Source organism: Falco biarmicus, chromosome 3, assembly GCF_023638135.1.
Source record: "Falco biarmicus isolate bFalBia1 chromosome 3, bFalBia1.pri, whole genome shotgun sequence".
In the NCBI taxonomy this organism is placed as follows: domain Eukaryota; kingdom Metazoa; phylum Chordata; class Aves; order Falconiformes; family Falconidae; genus Falco; species Falco biarmicus.
This window is the reverse complement of record NC_079290.1, coordinates 71392629-71409683: the sequence shown is the minus strand read 5'-3', so window position 1 is coordinate 71409683 and position 17055 is coordinate 71392629. Positions and strand designations below refer to the sequence as shown.

General features: G+C 38.9%; 1 protein-coding gene across 3 annotated transcripts in view; it reads left to right on the top strand.

Annotated features, from left to right (window-relative positions):
* Positions 1-17055, top strand: part of TEX10 (testis expressed 10) — a 59667-nt gene that overhangs the window by 32581 nt on the left and 10031 nt on the right. For all 3 annotated transcript variants that reach the window (XM_056330437.1, XM_056330438.1, XM_056330439.1), the window contains 2 exons: positions 9063-9151; positions 10367-10500. In XM_056330437.1, coding sequence (XP_056186412.1) covers positions 9063-9151; positions 10367-10500 — 223 coding nt within the window. The remainder of the gene's footprint in view (positions 1-9062; positions 9152-10366; positions 10501-17055) is intronic.

The following is a 17055-nucleotide window of genomic DNA, read 5'->3' as shown; positions in this document are numbered from 1 at the left end:
TTCTCATATAAATTAATTATAGAAAAGATCTTAATGTCTTTTTTGTTAAAAAAAGGAAGATATAAATAAAACTAAAATTTGACCAAAATAAGCTAAGTTGTTTTTGTTTTTAAAACAACAAAGAAAACCACCAGCCAGACACTTTCAGGTCATTACAGGTGGTACAATGGAAAGTCAACTCAATACACCTTGGAGAGTAAGTCAAAAAGCATACATGTATAGGAGAGTGTAGTAATTATATGAATGGGTTACTAAGAAAAGATGTAAGAATAGTAGGGTTTGTGTTCACTGTGAAGTGCTTTTTCTGGCTATATTTTCACACACCCCCAATTAAGAAACAAAAAAGGAGGAGGAAAGTATTAAAAAGGTAACAAAAATGCGTAAGCACTGTTGAATATAAAATAAAAAGAAGAATGTGCTTTCAGAATGCTGACATTTCCCTGACTGGTGCCAGTGAAGATGAAGGGTAATAGAATGATCTGTTTCCCTTGCTGCAAGATCAGAAAGGAACCATAGTTCTTGAGAATCGGATCCTGGGATGGGTTACAGTGCATTCCTTCATCCACATCTGCCCAGCAAATTTCCTTTTCCTTGCTCCTGTTACGCAAAGGTCTAGGACCTGGGAGAGGGAGAAGGCTAAGCCTGTGTTTAAGGACACAGCCATCTAAATTTGTCCCCAGGTGGTTGCTGGTAGTTTGATATTCCTAACCAAGGGGAAAAGAATTATATTGCTGCGCTTAAAATTGTACCAGTCAGTAAGTGCTGTTTGCTCATTAGTGAATGTTTCTTCCGATTTGTGCTCTCATTTATAATGTGTAAGCAGTTCTTTTCTTCAGACAACCTTTGTAAGCATGGAGCAAATAAGTAGCTGACAGGCTTACTTCTAACAATGCATAGTTCAAATTGTTGTTTTCTTAAAATAGGGTTCATATTTTTCCCCAAATCCCTTGTAATTCCTTGCAGATGTTTGTTGTATTTTGCCACGTCTTCAAATGGAAACACTTGATCCTACAAAAGGAGTAATGAAAGTTAAAACAAAAAACTCACGCTAACAAACCATTGCCTACGTGGTAACCTGTTAGAGGAAAAGGAAGATAAAAACCCTTCACTTGCTCTCAGAGTTTATGTTCAGGACCTGTGCTACCTGGAGCTAGGTTGGTGTGAATGATGAGATGGGTACAGGGTTTGAGAGGTGTTCAAAGATTCGGGTTTTATTTATTTATCAATTTTTAAATTATTTCTACATCAGTCTGTGACAGTCTTGGTTTCCTGTCTCTTCAAGAACTGGTATGAAAACTAAGTGCTGATCCTTGTTGACAATGTAATGCAAAATTGATTTGATTAAGTTGATGCAGGAACCTGAGTTTATACTTTATTGCAGTTACATTTCAATTTGACAGAAATTTTTTTTGATTAAAGCTAAACAGGAATAAACTATGCCAAAGCTGAGATAAATACCGGCACAGGACTTTTTAGTGTTTTAAAAGAACATCTTTTACAGTAGTGCAAGTACATGCCTACACTGGGGGAAAATGTTTTATGGTTTTCTTCTGTAAAGGTACAACAATCCTTGTATGGTAGTTGCACGTGGTTTTGCTCCTTCCAGTGTATATTGTTTATACACACACAGCTCCTGAGAATGAGAACATGGGAGTGTTTCAGATGTATCGTAACATACTTGCCAAGCTCTCCAAAATAACAAATTCCATAATTGTTCTGTTAACTTCGTATTTGACAGATGTTTTTACATGTGAGCACTATTTAAAATGGTTGGTAGACAGCACTGCTACTAGTTACGCAGCTACGTGTCTGTAAAACATGAGATGTTCAGAGCAGTCCTGTGAGGAGGCGGGCTAGAAGACATACCTGCACAGTGTTGTCCTGCCATTGTTTTAGGTAGCAGAGCAGTTCTCCTGGGCTCAAACAGTGACCCCTGAGCGGTGTGCTGAAGAATTTGAATGGAGTACTCTTAGCTCCAGAGTCCTGTGGAAGTCTTGTGCTCCTGAGGATACTGATCAGTAGCTGAACAGTTTTGTCTTCATAGATTAACTCTCTGGGCTGATATGAGATACGCTGTGTTCAGAGCTCATAGATGGCACAGGTCATAAAAACAGGAAGCCAAAAGAAAGAGGAACCCTTTTCTTCACCTCTTCCTGTGGATCAGTAAAGGATTTTTCTCAATACAGCGCCTGGTGGATCACAGTGGTATTCAGATTCAGTGATAACCAGATCCACAAGTGATAATAGGTATTGTCCTACGCATCTGTGGTCCTGTGTATCCACAGGATACTGTGATCCGCACAGTCTGGATTGTGTGGGAAGTCTTGGCCTTGTTTCGTGCAGTGTAAACAACTTCTTTATGATCCTTGGATGCAGTGTGATTATTCCGGCTATTGTGGAAGAATCACTTTTCTCTGCTGCTCGTATTTCCGGGGTCTTAACTGAACTCCTGGATGGGCAAAAAGAACTACTCGTTTGTATCCTGATGAGCTGCAGAACAACAGAATGTACGTCTGGAAGGTGGTGGTGTGTCATCTTCAGGCTGTAGGTGGATGAACTGACTCAGTAGCTTTGGCAAGAAAAAAAGAGTAGACTTGATTAGCTGCATGCTACTATACTAAGTGCTTTAGGACACTAAATAACGTTGTAATAATATTGGTGGGCTTTGTCATTTCTCTTTCTGGATTGTTCCTGAATAGGCTGTAGAGCCCAGTGCTAGCACTGATCTCGTGAACCTCCAGTGATGTCTGTCTTCCACTGTATGAGCTGATCAGTTAGTTCTACCCACCATTTCCTACCTTTACACCAATTATCTCTTGACCTAAGGACCTTCATTCCTACACTCTGGCTGCTTAGTTTCCTGGAGTTCTTTGTCCTAAGTATTATCGGCTCTTCCATGTTCATGTGCACCTACCCCTTAATATGTATGGCAAAAATGCGCTTTTTTTCAGAAACCATTCTGTCTTTTTTCCAAGCATGACATATGTATTCATGTCTCAGCTAATTTTATCTACCATAGTGTGTGTTAATTTGCTTAGTGCAGGCGTTAAAGTTACAGACCTCAGTTACGTGGAACTTATTTTTAAAAACCAAACTAAACAAATGCAAACACATCACCATATTTGCCACTCCACAACGTGTAGGTGTTGGGTAACTTCTCAGATGGCAGGTTGCTCACAGCTGCCAGTAGTTCAGTTCATCCTTGCCTTCCCTTGCAGCTCCTTTGCATTGTAAATGCCATCTCATCCTGGTAATACCCTTCTGTTTTCTCGGGCTCCGTAACATGTTGTGCAGCTGCTTGAAGTTACAACAGGTCTTACTGAAGAGTTGTTCTGGGATGGAAAGCAGCACGGTTTGATGATCACAGATGGGCAGAATTCCTCTGGTTCCTGTCCTAGAACCTTATCTTTCCTGAGCGCTGCTCTCATGCACTGGTTGTCTGCTGGGTGTACAGAATCTTGGGAAGTTTTCTGCTCCTGGTGTGTTTGAAGGACAGTTTATTATCAGTGTCTCAGTGGTTAAAGCACTTTCTGAGGATACAGAAAATCTGGGTTTGCTGACTTCATCTGAAGGGGAGGTTAATTTCCGATTTCCTAACACAGTGACTTAGTCATTGAACAATTTTGAGGAGGTGTACTTAATTTAATAATATATAAATAAATTGTATTGATTTTATTAAATTTCCACTGAGTTGAGGCCTGGAGTGCAGTTAGGTTCTTTTTGGGAAATGATTGAATCAGCTGGTGGCTGTGCCTATGAATATTTACGTGTTCTGTATGGAACAGAAGTATCAGTGGAAGAAATGGAGGGGAAGCTCTGTTTAGAATGGTGTTATAACCTAGAATTAAAGAAACAATTGTGGGAGGCCTTGCTTTAAATCTGTGATGAATGGTTGATAAAATGAATTTAAAATGGGATCACCTACCATAGTCTAAGTTAAGTTAGGTTTCTGATGATATTCTCTTGCAAATGTTGAAATAATTCTGTAAAGCTTCAGGAACACCCTGTGCTAGAATGTTTTCTGTTATGGTGCTGGAAGCACTTCCCTGGCTGGTGAGAGAATTGGATTTTAGTTTCCTGAACAGAAAACCCAGACCCTTGATCTTACATTTCTTGAGTTCTGTAACCCTCATATTTAAGAACAAAAGGATGATGGTATCAGTGCCTCAGGGGAACTGTGAATCTTGCGTTTGCTTTTTGTTGTTTTACTTTAAAAATACTAGAAGACTGAACTCAGGGGGTTTTGAGATTCATTACGCTTTTTTTTTTTTTCAATTTTATTGCTCAACAACAACAAGGTAATCAAAAACCCAATCCAAATTCTAAGCAAAAATTGCAGTGCTTTGATAGGTGTGTTGCTGTCTGAGTTTGAGCGGTGTGTTTTACAGGAGGACAAGTGAAAGGACAATTTCTAAAATGGCTACAGTAAGGTTTGCCAGGGTTGTTCTACCACACACCTCTAAATTACTCAAAGACTCCTTATGACTACCTAAGTCAAAACCAATGCTTTAAACCTGAACCAGAAATCAGTTGGTAGCTAGTTTAGGTCAGGAAGCACAAAGTTAATAGTCTGTAGTTGAGAACTAACCACTTGTGCACAAACAGCAATTGTTTGTTTTGCAACTGTGTGATACAGCCCAACCTGAAAGTAACAACAGTGTGAACAGAAGTAGTGAGGTCTGTCTGGAGTTAAAAGAAAAGTTAGCAGGAAGTGATGAAAGGAATGCATTGCATAGCTGCTGTGACTGGAAAATATTTGCTATGCTAATGGCAAGAGAAGCAGTGATTTTTAAGTTAATTATATTCAGCTTTTCTTTTAATGCCATTTCATATGCAGAGCAGGTTACCTAAAGGTGGAATTCTAAACCTCAGTAGAGAGGTTCTCATGGAGAGCAGGTAACCTTATGGAAATTACAACACGTATTCATCATAGTTAATGTAGGTTTGGACTACCTGACTGGAGGGGTCTCACATATATGCAATTTGAGAACAGGTTCCCATTGTCAGTAAAAATTTGTTCTATAAAAGGGAGGTTAGAATATGCTTATTACTGCTCTTCCACCTATAAATTGGATTTTTAAAATTTTAGTTAAATGTCTAACATGTAGTTACAGGCATCTTGAAAACTTATTTTAAAAGTGCACATTGTTCTTTATAATCTGCGGTAGTTTTAATACATTAAATCAAGATTTTTGAAATGGTTTGTAATGTAGTATAGCAACATCTGTTCTAGAATTATTTCTTTAAAATTCTGTTTTCCTTATCTTATTTCTATTTCCTTTAACACGAACCTCAAAATTAAGCAGCTTTAGCTACATTGTAGACATTTGTGTTCTAAGATAATTGAGGCATCAACAACTGGTTAGACTTGTATTTAAACAAACCTGTGTGCTGCAGTGCTGTTCTGCTTGTATTTGTAATATTGCAAAGACATTGGTCCTTGTCTTAATTTGTTGTGACGTATATGTTGTCTAGTCTTTGATTACATGATCTCATGTTATTTTCCCATCCTGTGTTCTGTATCGAGTGCATCGTGCTCATTAGAGGAGTGTTTACATAATGTTTTGCTTTGTCCCTGTTGTTTCAGTAAAAGACACCATGTCTTGTCTACTGTATTATGTCCCACTTGGAAAACAAAGTGATTCCCCCCACCCATGGAATTCTGTGTTGTGCTTAAGTATTTTCACAACTGTAGGATGTGAGGAGGGATACTTTTTCCAACCTACAGATGAGGAACTTAGACAAGGAAAAGGTGTAGACAGAAGTGCATAGAACTGACTTCGGGAATTCAGCATGAAACATTTGGGCACTGATTTTTCAGAATATTTAGCAATTTCTCTCTTGAAAGGAAAGGACTGACTTAGTTTCACTGTAAGTGCAAGTGGACCTGTGGAGGTTGGATGGGTCTATGTGCTGCTCAGTAAGACACATGATGCTGTATCACTCCGCAGCTGTTACTGCCCTTTTATTTTAGTCTTTTACTCGCTGTTGAACTTTTGCGGGGCTAGTGATAACTAGCAGAAAGAAGGGTTGAGGGAAACCTCCGCTATGAATGTGCGGTTTTTTTCTATTCTAAAAGTAAATTAATACCTCATCTGATGATACTTGGGAGAAATGTTTCCACTGACTTCCTGTCCTCTTAGTTTTAAAAAGTATTTATCTAGCATTTCACAGAACCTCTGCAATACAAATAGGGGTGAATCCAGTATAATACTTAGGTATTATATTAAAACAGGTTTTAGAACCTGTTTCTTTACCTCAATTTGTGAGCTAATCCTTTCTTATACTATTTTTAACCATCTCATGCCTCATACACTGTGCACATTACAGATGATGCAATAAATAAGGCAGGAACCGGTCAGGCTGTGTTATTCTTCATTGCATAGTCCTGATCAATCCATTCATCCATGATTTGAACAAGGCATAGATTTTTTTAGAGAAAGCGTGGCATACAATATTACCATACTCTTAAGGCACATCCACAAAGAAGCCAAGCTGAAGACTGTAAGCAACTTTCTCTGTCACTTTCTAAACTGAATGCTAGCTTATTTTTAACCTTAATGCTCTTTTAACATTAAGCCTTTTTTTAAAAAGTAAACTGCAGCTGGATGTGGGGATCTCGGTTGTGTGCCCGTGTGTCGGTGTAGGTCTGCTTGTAGATGAGTCTTAAAACCATTTAATAGCTCTGTCAAGGGTTTGTGTCTTACACTGCTTCCATGTTCCCAGGGTGGAACAGCAGCTCTTCTCTCCGCTTCCTCTTACATCTAGTCAGTGGCACTTAGCCTGGCATGCTGGTAGGATGCTTAAAACATTTGTCCCGTTTTGTGTGTGTACGGATAGTCGAATGTGGGTAGAAAAAAAATCCTGCTGCAGTATTTGAAAGATTTCCAGATGTTTAGCAGTAAGTTTCAGAATCATTTTTTCTTGTCCAGGGATCTCCTGAACCTATTGCAGTTTGTGTGTTTGGCAGCCAGCAGTAAATCTGAGTTTTTGTTTAGTCTCTTCGGGGTTCATGTAAAATTATTGCATCCACTGGTCCCATTATGAAGAATTTGACACATCTGCTAACTGTTGCGTGGAAAAATAGTTTTACATTTTATTATTTTAAACCAGATTCCGATAGCTTTGTCATGCAAGCCCCCTACTCCTTAAATTCAGATTTATCAAAGCTCTTCCCACAATTTCTGTCTTCCTGCCCAAGATTTTTTTTATTTTCACATTTTGATGATTCCTGTTGCAGCTTGTCATCTGATGTATCTCTTCCAACCTCATGCTTTCCCACCGTTTTGGCCAGTGATTGCATCATAATTTGAATTTCTGTCTCCGTTAAGTCCTAAATTTTCCTGAGTCTCTCTTCATGTTCCCCAGTGCTTATTTTGGTGTAATGAGTGGCCTCACGTCTGACTCATGATCCCTCTGCATTGGATTCAGGCAGCTTCTTCCCCTATGCTGAGCAGGACGCAAGCTGCATTGTCTCTCCTGGTTTATAGATGTAATTCTGGTGTGAATATGCACCTTGTTTAGGGAAATAATCAGCAAGACGTGTTGCAACCTCAGTTGACTACGTGTGTGAATCTCTGTGATGCTCTAGTGAATTGGACTGAGACCTCCTTGCAAGGAGAGAAGAAATTCTCCCTTCTCCTGGGAGAAGGCTACTAGCCACGGCCAAGGGGTTTGTCTTTGGAGAGCTCAGTGGTGTCAGCCAAGTGTCAGCCTTACCAATGAGAGGGATGGAGAAACCACAGGCTGAGGATAGGAAGCAGCGAGCCAGGCCTCAGAGGAGGACTGAAGGCCTGGGAACTGGAAGGGACCATGCCAAAGCGCCAACACCTCAGGGTCACTACGTGGCCTGAAGTATGCCTGGAAATAAGGTTCTGTCATTAAGGATACAAAGTGAAGTAGGAGCTTTATTTAATAAAGCCTTTCTTTGTTCTCTCTTGCCTACCTGTGGGTTTTTTTCTTATTTTTTTCTCCTATAGCTGTCCTATGTGGTAGCCTGATTAAATCCTGAATTTTTTTCTTTATAGAAATTCTGGTGTTCGGGTGTTTTTTTCCCCTTTGTTTTTGAGTAGCACCAGCCCCGTGCATATTCTAGCGGTCGTTTTTGCGGATGCTGAATGGAAAATTGCATTCAGAAGCTCTGAAAACTTGCAAGATGCTAAGAGCAGAAAGTGCAGTCTGTTACAGCAAAGATCCATAGTCCACAGTGCAAGTGCCAAGAGCAGCATCGAAGTAAACGTATGCAAAATGTGTATTCAAAGTGATGTAGGGCTGAGCTTATAGCCTTTTGAGGAAAGCGTGCGTGAGATGTACTTGTTCCCAGCCCCTGGCTTTCTCCTGGTTCTGCAGTGATTCATGGGCAAGACACTACCCTTAGCTGGTCAGTGGTGTCTGTTTGCTCTGACTTTCCACAAGCACATACGGCTTCTAATTTGAGAAACAAAAGTAGGCTGGTGCTCTACTTCCTTCAGATCGCCCCTAAAAAGGGAAGCATCAGGCAGCTTTGATAACAGGTTTGCTCCTGCCTTTGCATACTGCTCTTTTTGTGTTCTAAATCTCTAAGCAAGTTTTAATTTAGTTCTGTGTTTAATAGCTTTAGCTACTCTAAAATAGACGCTGAGACTGCTTTTAAATTGGGATCTATCATTCATGTAAAGAGCTGTATTAAAAGTAGTTGATGTAATGAAAAATGCAGCCCAGCTTTGTAATATAATGACTTTTACCAAATAAAGGGAATAAAACTAATCTAATTTATTGTATGTTGGCTGTCGTCACTATATTAAAGGTTATACTGGTATTTATGAAAAGTTGTTATCTTGGTCATTTAATCAACTTAACAACCTAGGCCTGTGTAGGGGTACAAAGCTCAATATTACCTGCCTTGTAAAGAGCAAGTTCTGGTTTTGAAGCTATTTAAAGTGCTATTCTAACAGGAGCAGTTAGAAACAGGAATGCTAAAATTAACAATTTAATCATGCTAATTGACTGTACATTGTGCAGGTAGGTTGTGAATTTTTACTTGCATGGTTTTTAATAAACTATCTGCTATTGGTTTTGTGTAGATCATCCTTTGCAGGCTGGAAGTGCCAAGTGCAGGATAATTCAGTGAATGATGTGGACTATTTCAGCTTCTTGTTTTCAACCCTTATAGGTAATCCATGTGCATGTCATAATTCAGAATTAACAAGATGAAATCTGGTTTGATAGTCAATTACTGGATTTAATTTAGAATAAATGGTGTAGTAAGTACTTCCTGAAAGTAATTCTAATCTTGTTACATGTTTTTGATAGAAGGTACCCTTTTTTTTTTCCTCTTGATCTGGTTTTTGACACCCTGTTTTTATAACTTTGCCATTTGGGCTGGAATATTTGCATACTGTTTTCTTCATGCTAGCCACTTTCTTTGAAAAGTATGGGGAAAACCTAAATTCAGCATATGACATGAACAAGATTATTTTTTTTTCTAGATTTAAGTAAATGCCTTTTATTGGCTCATAACAATACAAATGAGTGCCTCTGGGATTTCCTGTGGACGTGCTTACACTATTAAAAACATTCCATCAAAATAAAATAAAGTATGTTGAAGTGAGCTGCCCAAGGTCAGCATGTGAGCAGAATTCCTTCTGCTACTATATTCTTACTCAGATACCTAAATAATTGTATTGTGTGGTGATGCAACTTTGGGAAATTACAGTGGTTAAAATGGCATAGTATTACGAAGAAATATCTTCTACTAAGTTGTGCTGTGGTAAAAAGAAAGTGTCCTTTCTTCATCATCTCAGTCTGCCATAATATTAAACTATCTTGTTTTCAAAAATTACCTCTTTTTGATGAAAAAGTGAAGAGAGCTGTACCGATAACCCAGAAAACAAAAGCAAAACCGAAGTGACTGTTTTGGTACAGTAGTCCCATTATACTAAACCAACTAATACTTGGCTAGAAATAATTAGCCAAAAGATTTTTTTTTTTATTATCATTATTATTTTTAAAACCCTGAGGTTATATTAGAAGGTTTCTGAGTTATTTTAAACACACAGTGAACTGTCTTGCATTATACCTGCTTTCTAGAAAAATTTTTTAAAGATACATATGTTGATAATGGCAGCATAACATTGGCCTTTTACTGTTTTTATACCACTTTATAACTTAAATGGGTATGCCCTTGATTTTTCAAATATTTTTGTTTTCTTTCAGAAGTCAGAATTTGTATTTTGATACACTTAATTTAAAATACCAAGCAAGAGCTTTTAACAAAAAAATGTTACGCAGACATAATCTAAAAGACAGTGTTTGTCAATAATGCTGTTGAAGTAGAACAGTGCTTGGCTTGTTTTGTGATGCTGTTGTACTGCTTCTTTTTCTCTAGGGTTTTCAAGAGAGGAGTTGACTAGTCTCCAGGGCATTAGAGGAAAACCACACATTAGCCAGACACAGCTTTCACCTGTCCGTCTTTACCTAACTGATCTGGACCAGTTTTTACACCACTGGGCTGTGACAGAGGTAATACATCAACACTAATTCTAAATGACAGCATACAAACTCCGAGTGCTTTCCATCCCTTTTCCACAGATGCCTAAATCTTGTTGTGAGATGAGTTGAAAAAAGAATGAAAAATGTAATAGCTGTCAAACAGCCAATGTTTTTCTACAGTCATCAGATAATATTTTGAAGGAAGCTGTTTTAAAACTTGAATGTTCAGACATGTAATATGCAAAACAATACTTGTGGAAAAAACGGGTAGAAGCCTTGGTGGAAAATTCTTACAGTAACAAGATTAAGACCAGCAATGTTTTTTAGCTTTCAAAAATAAATTAATTGTAGAAATACTAATTATGAAGCATTTTCTTTGAGAGTAAAATCCACTGTTACCTAAAAAACACTTGCATTGCATGAGATTTTAATTTGGAAGTAGTACTAAATTGGCATTGGTGAATATTTAGAATAACTTCTGATGCTTATTTAATCAAAATTTACTGTGATCAAACTTTGTTTGGTACTTTGTTTGTAATCAAACTTGACTGTGAACTCAGTTCCAGCTTGTAAGATCGTAAGAGCTGAAAACTTAATTTTATTGTTGGTTCTAAAGAGATCTGAGGCAACAGATTCTGTTCAGAACAGGTGCGTTAGTCTTCATTCTGGCTCAACTCATTTTATTGCTTAGCTCACCAGAAACCACTTTAAGGTGTGACATCACGTTTTAATGACATGCCAATTTGACAGTATTTATGAAATCTCTGTCATGAATACAGAAAGAAGAGTGCAACAGAAGTTTTAGTTGTATGATTTCTTCTGGGATTTCGTGGCGATCTTTTTGGTTCAAGAAAGCAGTACAGTAGATTTTTCTCTAATTCATGAAGTTCAAGTGATAATCTGTTGAAACTAATGATAGTCTGAGGCGTATATTGAACGTGTGCCATCACGTATTGAAAAGTATTTCAAGTACAAGTTGTTGTTTGGTGCCGTGACTAACACACATCTAAAGATGTCCTGCCTTCAGTCAGCTGGCCTGTGGAACAACTAAACTTTTTCCAATTTGTTTTTTTGCCTCTTCTGAGCAGTAATGAAGCATTTCTCACCAATATCTTTCTCACTTTCAATACATTCTCCAGTACGGAAAGACTAGAATGCTTTCTGTCCCTGTCCCTGTCCCGTACAGAACTCTTCCTCTGAATGCACCAGAGGGATTACTTGTTTCTCAAAGCGTTAGCGTAGTCCCATACAGCATCTGAAAGATTTATTTATACTTCATCTGTTTCTGAAAATGCTGTCTCTTGTGTCGTCTTCCTCTTTCTGCGTCTCTTCCACAAATCTGTCAAAGTTGCTTGAGGAACTACACAGTAGGACTGTTGTCACTTAGGGACAGTGAAGTTGTTTGATTTGACAATAGCTTGTTTGTGCCTTCGGTTCCTGGTTGCAAGTTCGATTTACTTCTACCAGTGTTTTCAGTATTTCGGTGCCATCAAGGAAAGTCAGTATTTTCAGAACCTCGAGACGTGCTTTTGTTAAAAACACTTTTTCTTGGGAAAGATACAAGGTGCGCTCTCAGGTTCTCAGAAGTGGATGGCAATCATTAAGCAAAGAGCTGGATATCCTTGGTTAGTAATGAAAGAAGATCTGGACATCCTGTGGAGCATTGCACTACTTCCTCAGTTATGTGGCAGTTCTGGAAACTAAGTTATGAAAGGAAGAATAGGAACAAAAATCCCACACATCAGAAATCGCCGTGAAGAGTGATGAACAAAGACGGTGGAGCCTGACTCTTTTCAGTAGTACACAGTGACAGGACAAGAGGGCACAAATTAAAACATGCGAAGTTCCATCTAAACAGAAGAGAACTTTTTCACAGTGAGGGTGGTTAAACACTGGAATGATTAGCCTAGAGACATTTTGGTTCCCATCTACTCAAAACCAGGCTGGTGCAGTGCTGGGCGACTTGCTGTGGCTGACCCTGCTTGAGCAGGAGTATGGGACTAGAGGAACTCGAGGGGATCCCTTCCAGCTTCAGTGATTCTGTGATTCTTTGAAAATGTCTCCTCTTAAAAAAACAGAACTTTTGTTTCACCATCAATAAATCTTGTTATTATTAATTTTTATTTTAGACCATAATGAGATTCCCAGTATCAGGATATTTTAGTTTATTTGGTGGGTGGTTACAGTTAATGTATGATCTGCAAGTCAGACTGTTCCTGTTAAATGCTTGCCAGAAGGACTAGTTGGTATTGCAGTGCTATTCGGGGTCTTCCCCTGAAAATTGCTATGGTGGTTTTTTTCCCATTAAATTTGTGGACAGAGAACTAGGGGCACCTCTTCAGTAGCTTGCTTTCTTACGTGAGGAAAATTAAGATATTCTTCCCTTTTGCCTCTGATCTGGTGGTAATGGTCTCTGGGGTGCACTGTGTTCCAAATCTCTTTTTTACAAAGAGAAGAGACCGCTATTAGGGCAACCACTTCCTTTTATGAATCACAGGATTCCGTTCATTTCTCGCTTGGCCGGTTTTGATCTCAGATGCAATTGTCGATACGGTAAGTCATATATAAACAAAACTATGTTGAAGTTATACTTTAAAAAAATCAGATGTTAGGCTTTTTAGATGACTGCTTGCTCTGTGTTTAAATATCTAATGCACTGCTGTGTTCAGTAAGTTTTAGAGGTTTTTTTTCCTCTTTTCCTTGTTGAGTAACAATTCTTCAACCTCAAACCTGTTGACCCATATTCTATTTCTTGTTCAATTTGTAAAGAAAACATGCTGGGGATTTTAGTCCATAAAAACTTTGGGCTTTGGAAACTGGACCATCATCAAATAACAAGAAGGAAAAACATTTACAAGAGAATCCTGGCTTGGTGGAAAAGCCTTTCAGTTCACAATTTGCCAAAAGTTGCAGAGGAACGCTTTTTGTGGAGCAAATAGTTTCCACCAAGTATTGAACAAACTACTTTCCTCTCAAAAGAAAATAAACCAAACGGCAGCAAAAACCCTCAAAACCCAGAGCTGCAGCCTCTGGGGAGAAGAAAACTCCCAGCAAATCATGAGGCTCTTCTAGGATGTCTTGAAAGACAGTGTGATATGATGGCTTTATGTGCATTGAGTTTGAGCCAGGCAGGTATGGAGACCACTTTCCTCCAAGCAGATGTAGTTTAAGGCGTGACACAATTTCAGAATCAAAATATTTTTAGCTGTGACAGAAAACTATTTTAATAAAGAAGTGCTACAGAAAATGGCTTGAATTGGTCATGCTTTTGTGGAACTGAGTAGAACGGCACAGTTTCTGAATGTTGAATCTTTCATGCTTTCCCTTGCTGGAAAAGGAAGTTTATGGTGGTGCTGAAATGTTAAGCAAAATACTTGTAGTAATTTAAAATACCTAGTAACTGAGAACAGCCCTCCGTTGGCTGCAGAGCAGGCAGCATTCACACCTCTACTTTATGTTAAGAATTGTTCATTTAAAGGCATTCTCATTGTGTAGTTGGAACTCAGGGTTTCCTTGTAACGGGAGAACGTTGTGGATGAAAATAAATAAGGAACTGATGGAAGTAGAATTTGACAGCCTGGTTTCCTATGAATGCATGAGACTAGTGATTAGATTCTTATTTTTCTTAGTCCACCCATCTTCCTCTTTCTTCCACCACTAGTTTTGTCTAAACCATCGGCTAGGTTTTGGTGCTCTGCTAAAAGTATAAAGTTGCAAATACTAGTTGCCCATAAGTTTTATGAAAATAAGCAGGTGGAAGAGAAAATGCTCTAGATTAGCACAAGGCAGTTTATAACTGAATCTGCATCCCGCTTGGCAGCAGCCAGCTAGCCAGCCTGCGCACGCATCACCCTGGACCAGGCTCAGCACGTGCTGTGGCTTGGCCCATGGGGGTGTCGGGGGGTTGTGAGGCAGGAGCAGCTGGGGTTACAGTGCTGAAGAAATGGGAAGGCAAGGAAGGAGGGGTCCCAGGCACAAACCTGGAGGAGGCCATGGCTTGTTGGCTTCACTGCTTGCTGCTCGACTTTGTTTTCAAATCCAGGGGAAGGCAGTCCCAGCTTTGTCGCTAGCTAGCTGTACTGTGCAGCGAGTGCTGTGTATTTCTAATGGTAATGAACTGTAACAGGGAATTTATTGTGTGATGTCTGCAGGCCAGATATGTGGAGGAAGAAAAGGTGTCCTTCTGGAGAAAGAGCAAATTGTGTAAAGGAAAAGAGTAACTTGAGGCATTTTCAAATGGCAGTTTGGACTTTTGGAGTGTTAATATAACCAGTGCACTTGGCAGCACGTAGCTAACTGTAATTGGTGAAAAAGCCAAACAAATGCACTTCTGATAGGAATTAGTGGTTTTAAATGGTTTATAAAAAAAGCTGTTTTGAGATGGGTACTGTTTGTAACTTTTTTTTTTTTTTTTTTTTGGTCGAGAGAGTGGTAATCGGTATAGTGGAAATCTGAAGCCATGTTGTTGTTTATAAGTTTTTAGGTAATGCTGATTTTCACTTAAGGAGCAATGCTTAAGACAAGTGTCCCTTTAAATACAATTTTGTGTAGCTGTAAAGGTTAATCTTCATATTTTGTCTAAAAGATATATTAAACGCGGAGACCTTTGTTCCTTTTCTGGAGCAACTTCTGCTTAAAATGACTTCTACCTTATTAAAGCCAATTATTTAAAATCATGCCCTGTAGCCAAAATAGATGGGGCTCTAGGATAAATGTTGCAGCCTTAGGGAAGAGGCTTCACTCTTCACTCATTCTGACTGTGCCTATAGTGTTTGTCGGTAATACTGTTCACTCCCCTGTAATTGAATCGCTCTGCCAGTATTGAATGAAATGGTGCCAACAGAAATGAACAGCTTAATGAGGCAACCGTGTATACATGATAATTTCTGTAGTAATATTTGGTGTTTGTGACACTTGAATATTGTGGAGGAGGAAAGCAAAAGGTTCTGCTCGAAGTCGAGATTCTAGAGTTACACCGAGCACCTGGCTGGCTTGAAGAAATAAAATACTCACCGAAATGTTTAAAACATTTAAGAGCAATCTAGGGAAGGTCAGCTGATTTTAAAAGCAGTCTTGAAGTCAAAAACATTAGGATGCATGCAATGGGATATACTAATCTGTGTCGAAAACGGAGAAGTCTTACAAGTGAAATAGTTAGGAAGGCTGTATCAGCACTGACACGCTATGAAAAATTACAAGAAATCAATAAAGGTAACAAGTCAATGCATGTAAATGAAAAGTCCTGCAAGGATGTTTGTCCTGAGAAGTAAAAGGTGGTGTTGTAGCACTGCAGTTTAACTTCAAGCAGAGATTAACACTCAAAAAACCCACACTATTTTTAAAATATAGATTTTGAGTTGAGGTTCCTGTAAGATTTCAATTTGTCTTTATTGAGATTTTCAGTTTAGAGTTACATTGGACAGAAAAAGCAGCTAGGGGTAAAGCATCCGTTCTGAATGAGAAATATGCTATAATTTTTACCCTCTTTAAGGAGAATTTAAAAAATTCTGTGTAAGCCCATTAGTGTTTTGTAAAACTATGTTGTATCCAAGTTTAATGTTTAGAAATGAAAACAATGTTTTTTCTTGAAACGTAATGCAAATTCCAAAGAAACAAAAGAGAAACCATAGAAATAAATGTAATGCTTCCTAAAATGAATAAAGCTCTTTTTCAAAGCCCTCTTCCATAATTTTCTTAAGACATAAAACTTTCAAAACCCCACAAACACAAAAAAAAATCCCAAACCCACAGACAAACACAAAGCCAAAAAAACCCCAAACAACTAACACAAACCAAAAAAACCCTAATTTAACCAAAACACAAACTCCCAAAAAACTTTAACTTGATCTTCAGGCCAGTGCTCAATTCTACCTGCATCATGTAGTTCCAGTGTATCTTGCAACGTCTTACAGCTGGGAGCTCATGTGTTACTGCGTGTAACTAATGTGAATTAACACCTGTACAGTTACTGTGTGTTACGCCATATATTCACACCCTGGCTTGTGAGACCTAAACTAAAGTTGCTCAAAAAACCCGGCTTGGTGTGGCAAGAGCTAGCTTCCCAAGTGTACGGTTTTCTGTGGTTTCAAGCCCTTTTGTTTGGGTACGGGGAAGGGGGGCAGGCAGGTGAATTTGGGGGCTTGCACATCAGATGTTCCTTTGACCATCCTGCAAGTGGTCTGACGAGGAGGCGGCATCCGCAAGGAGGAGGAATCGGCCATGGTAACGTTTTGTAGCTGCAAGGATGAAACAAAAGCTCCTTGGGTAGCAAAGCTATTTTGTGATGTCCTTTCTTTGAATTTTGTTAGAAAGATGGCTCTGAGAAGAGAAACAGACATGTGCCATTTTCAGGTACGGCTTCATCTACTCCTGGATAGCATATTAGTTGTTGAGCACACAACCTGGTTTTGCAGACAAAAGAGTAATGTTTTCAGGTATGCCTGTCGGTGAGAAAATAGGATTGTCTCTTGCCTGTAGTTCTTTGCCTCCTGGCATCAGTCTTGCTGGTTTCCAGATTTAAACACGTGATCAAATTGTTGGACAGGAGGTGAGCAGGGGTGATTGCCACTCATGTATTTGTGTCCC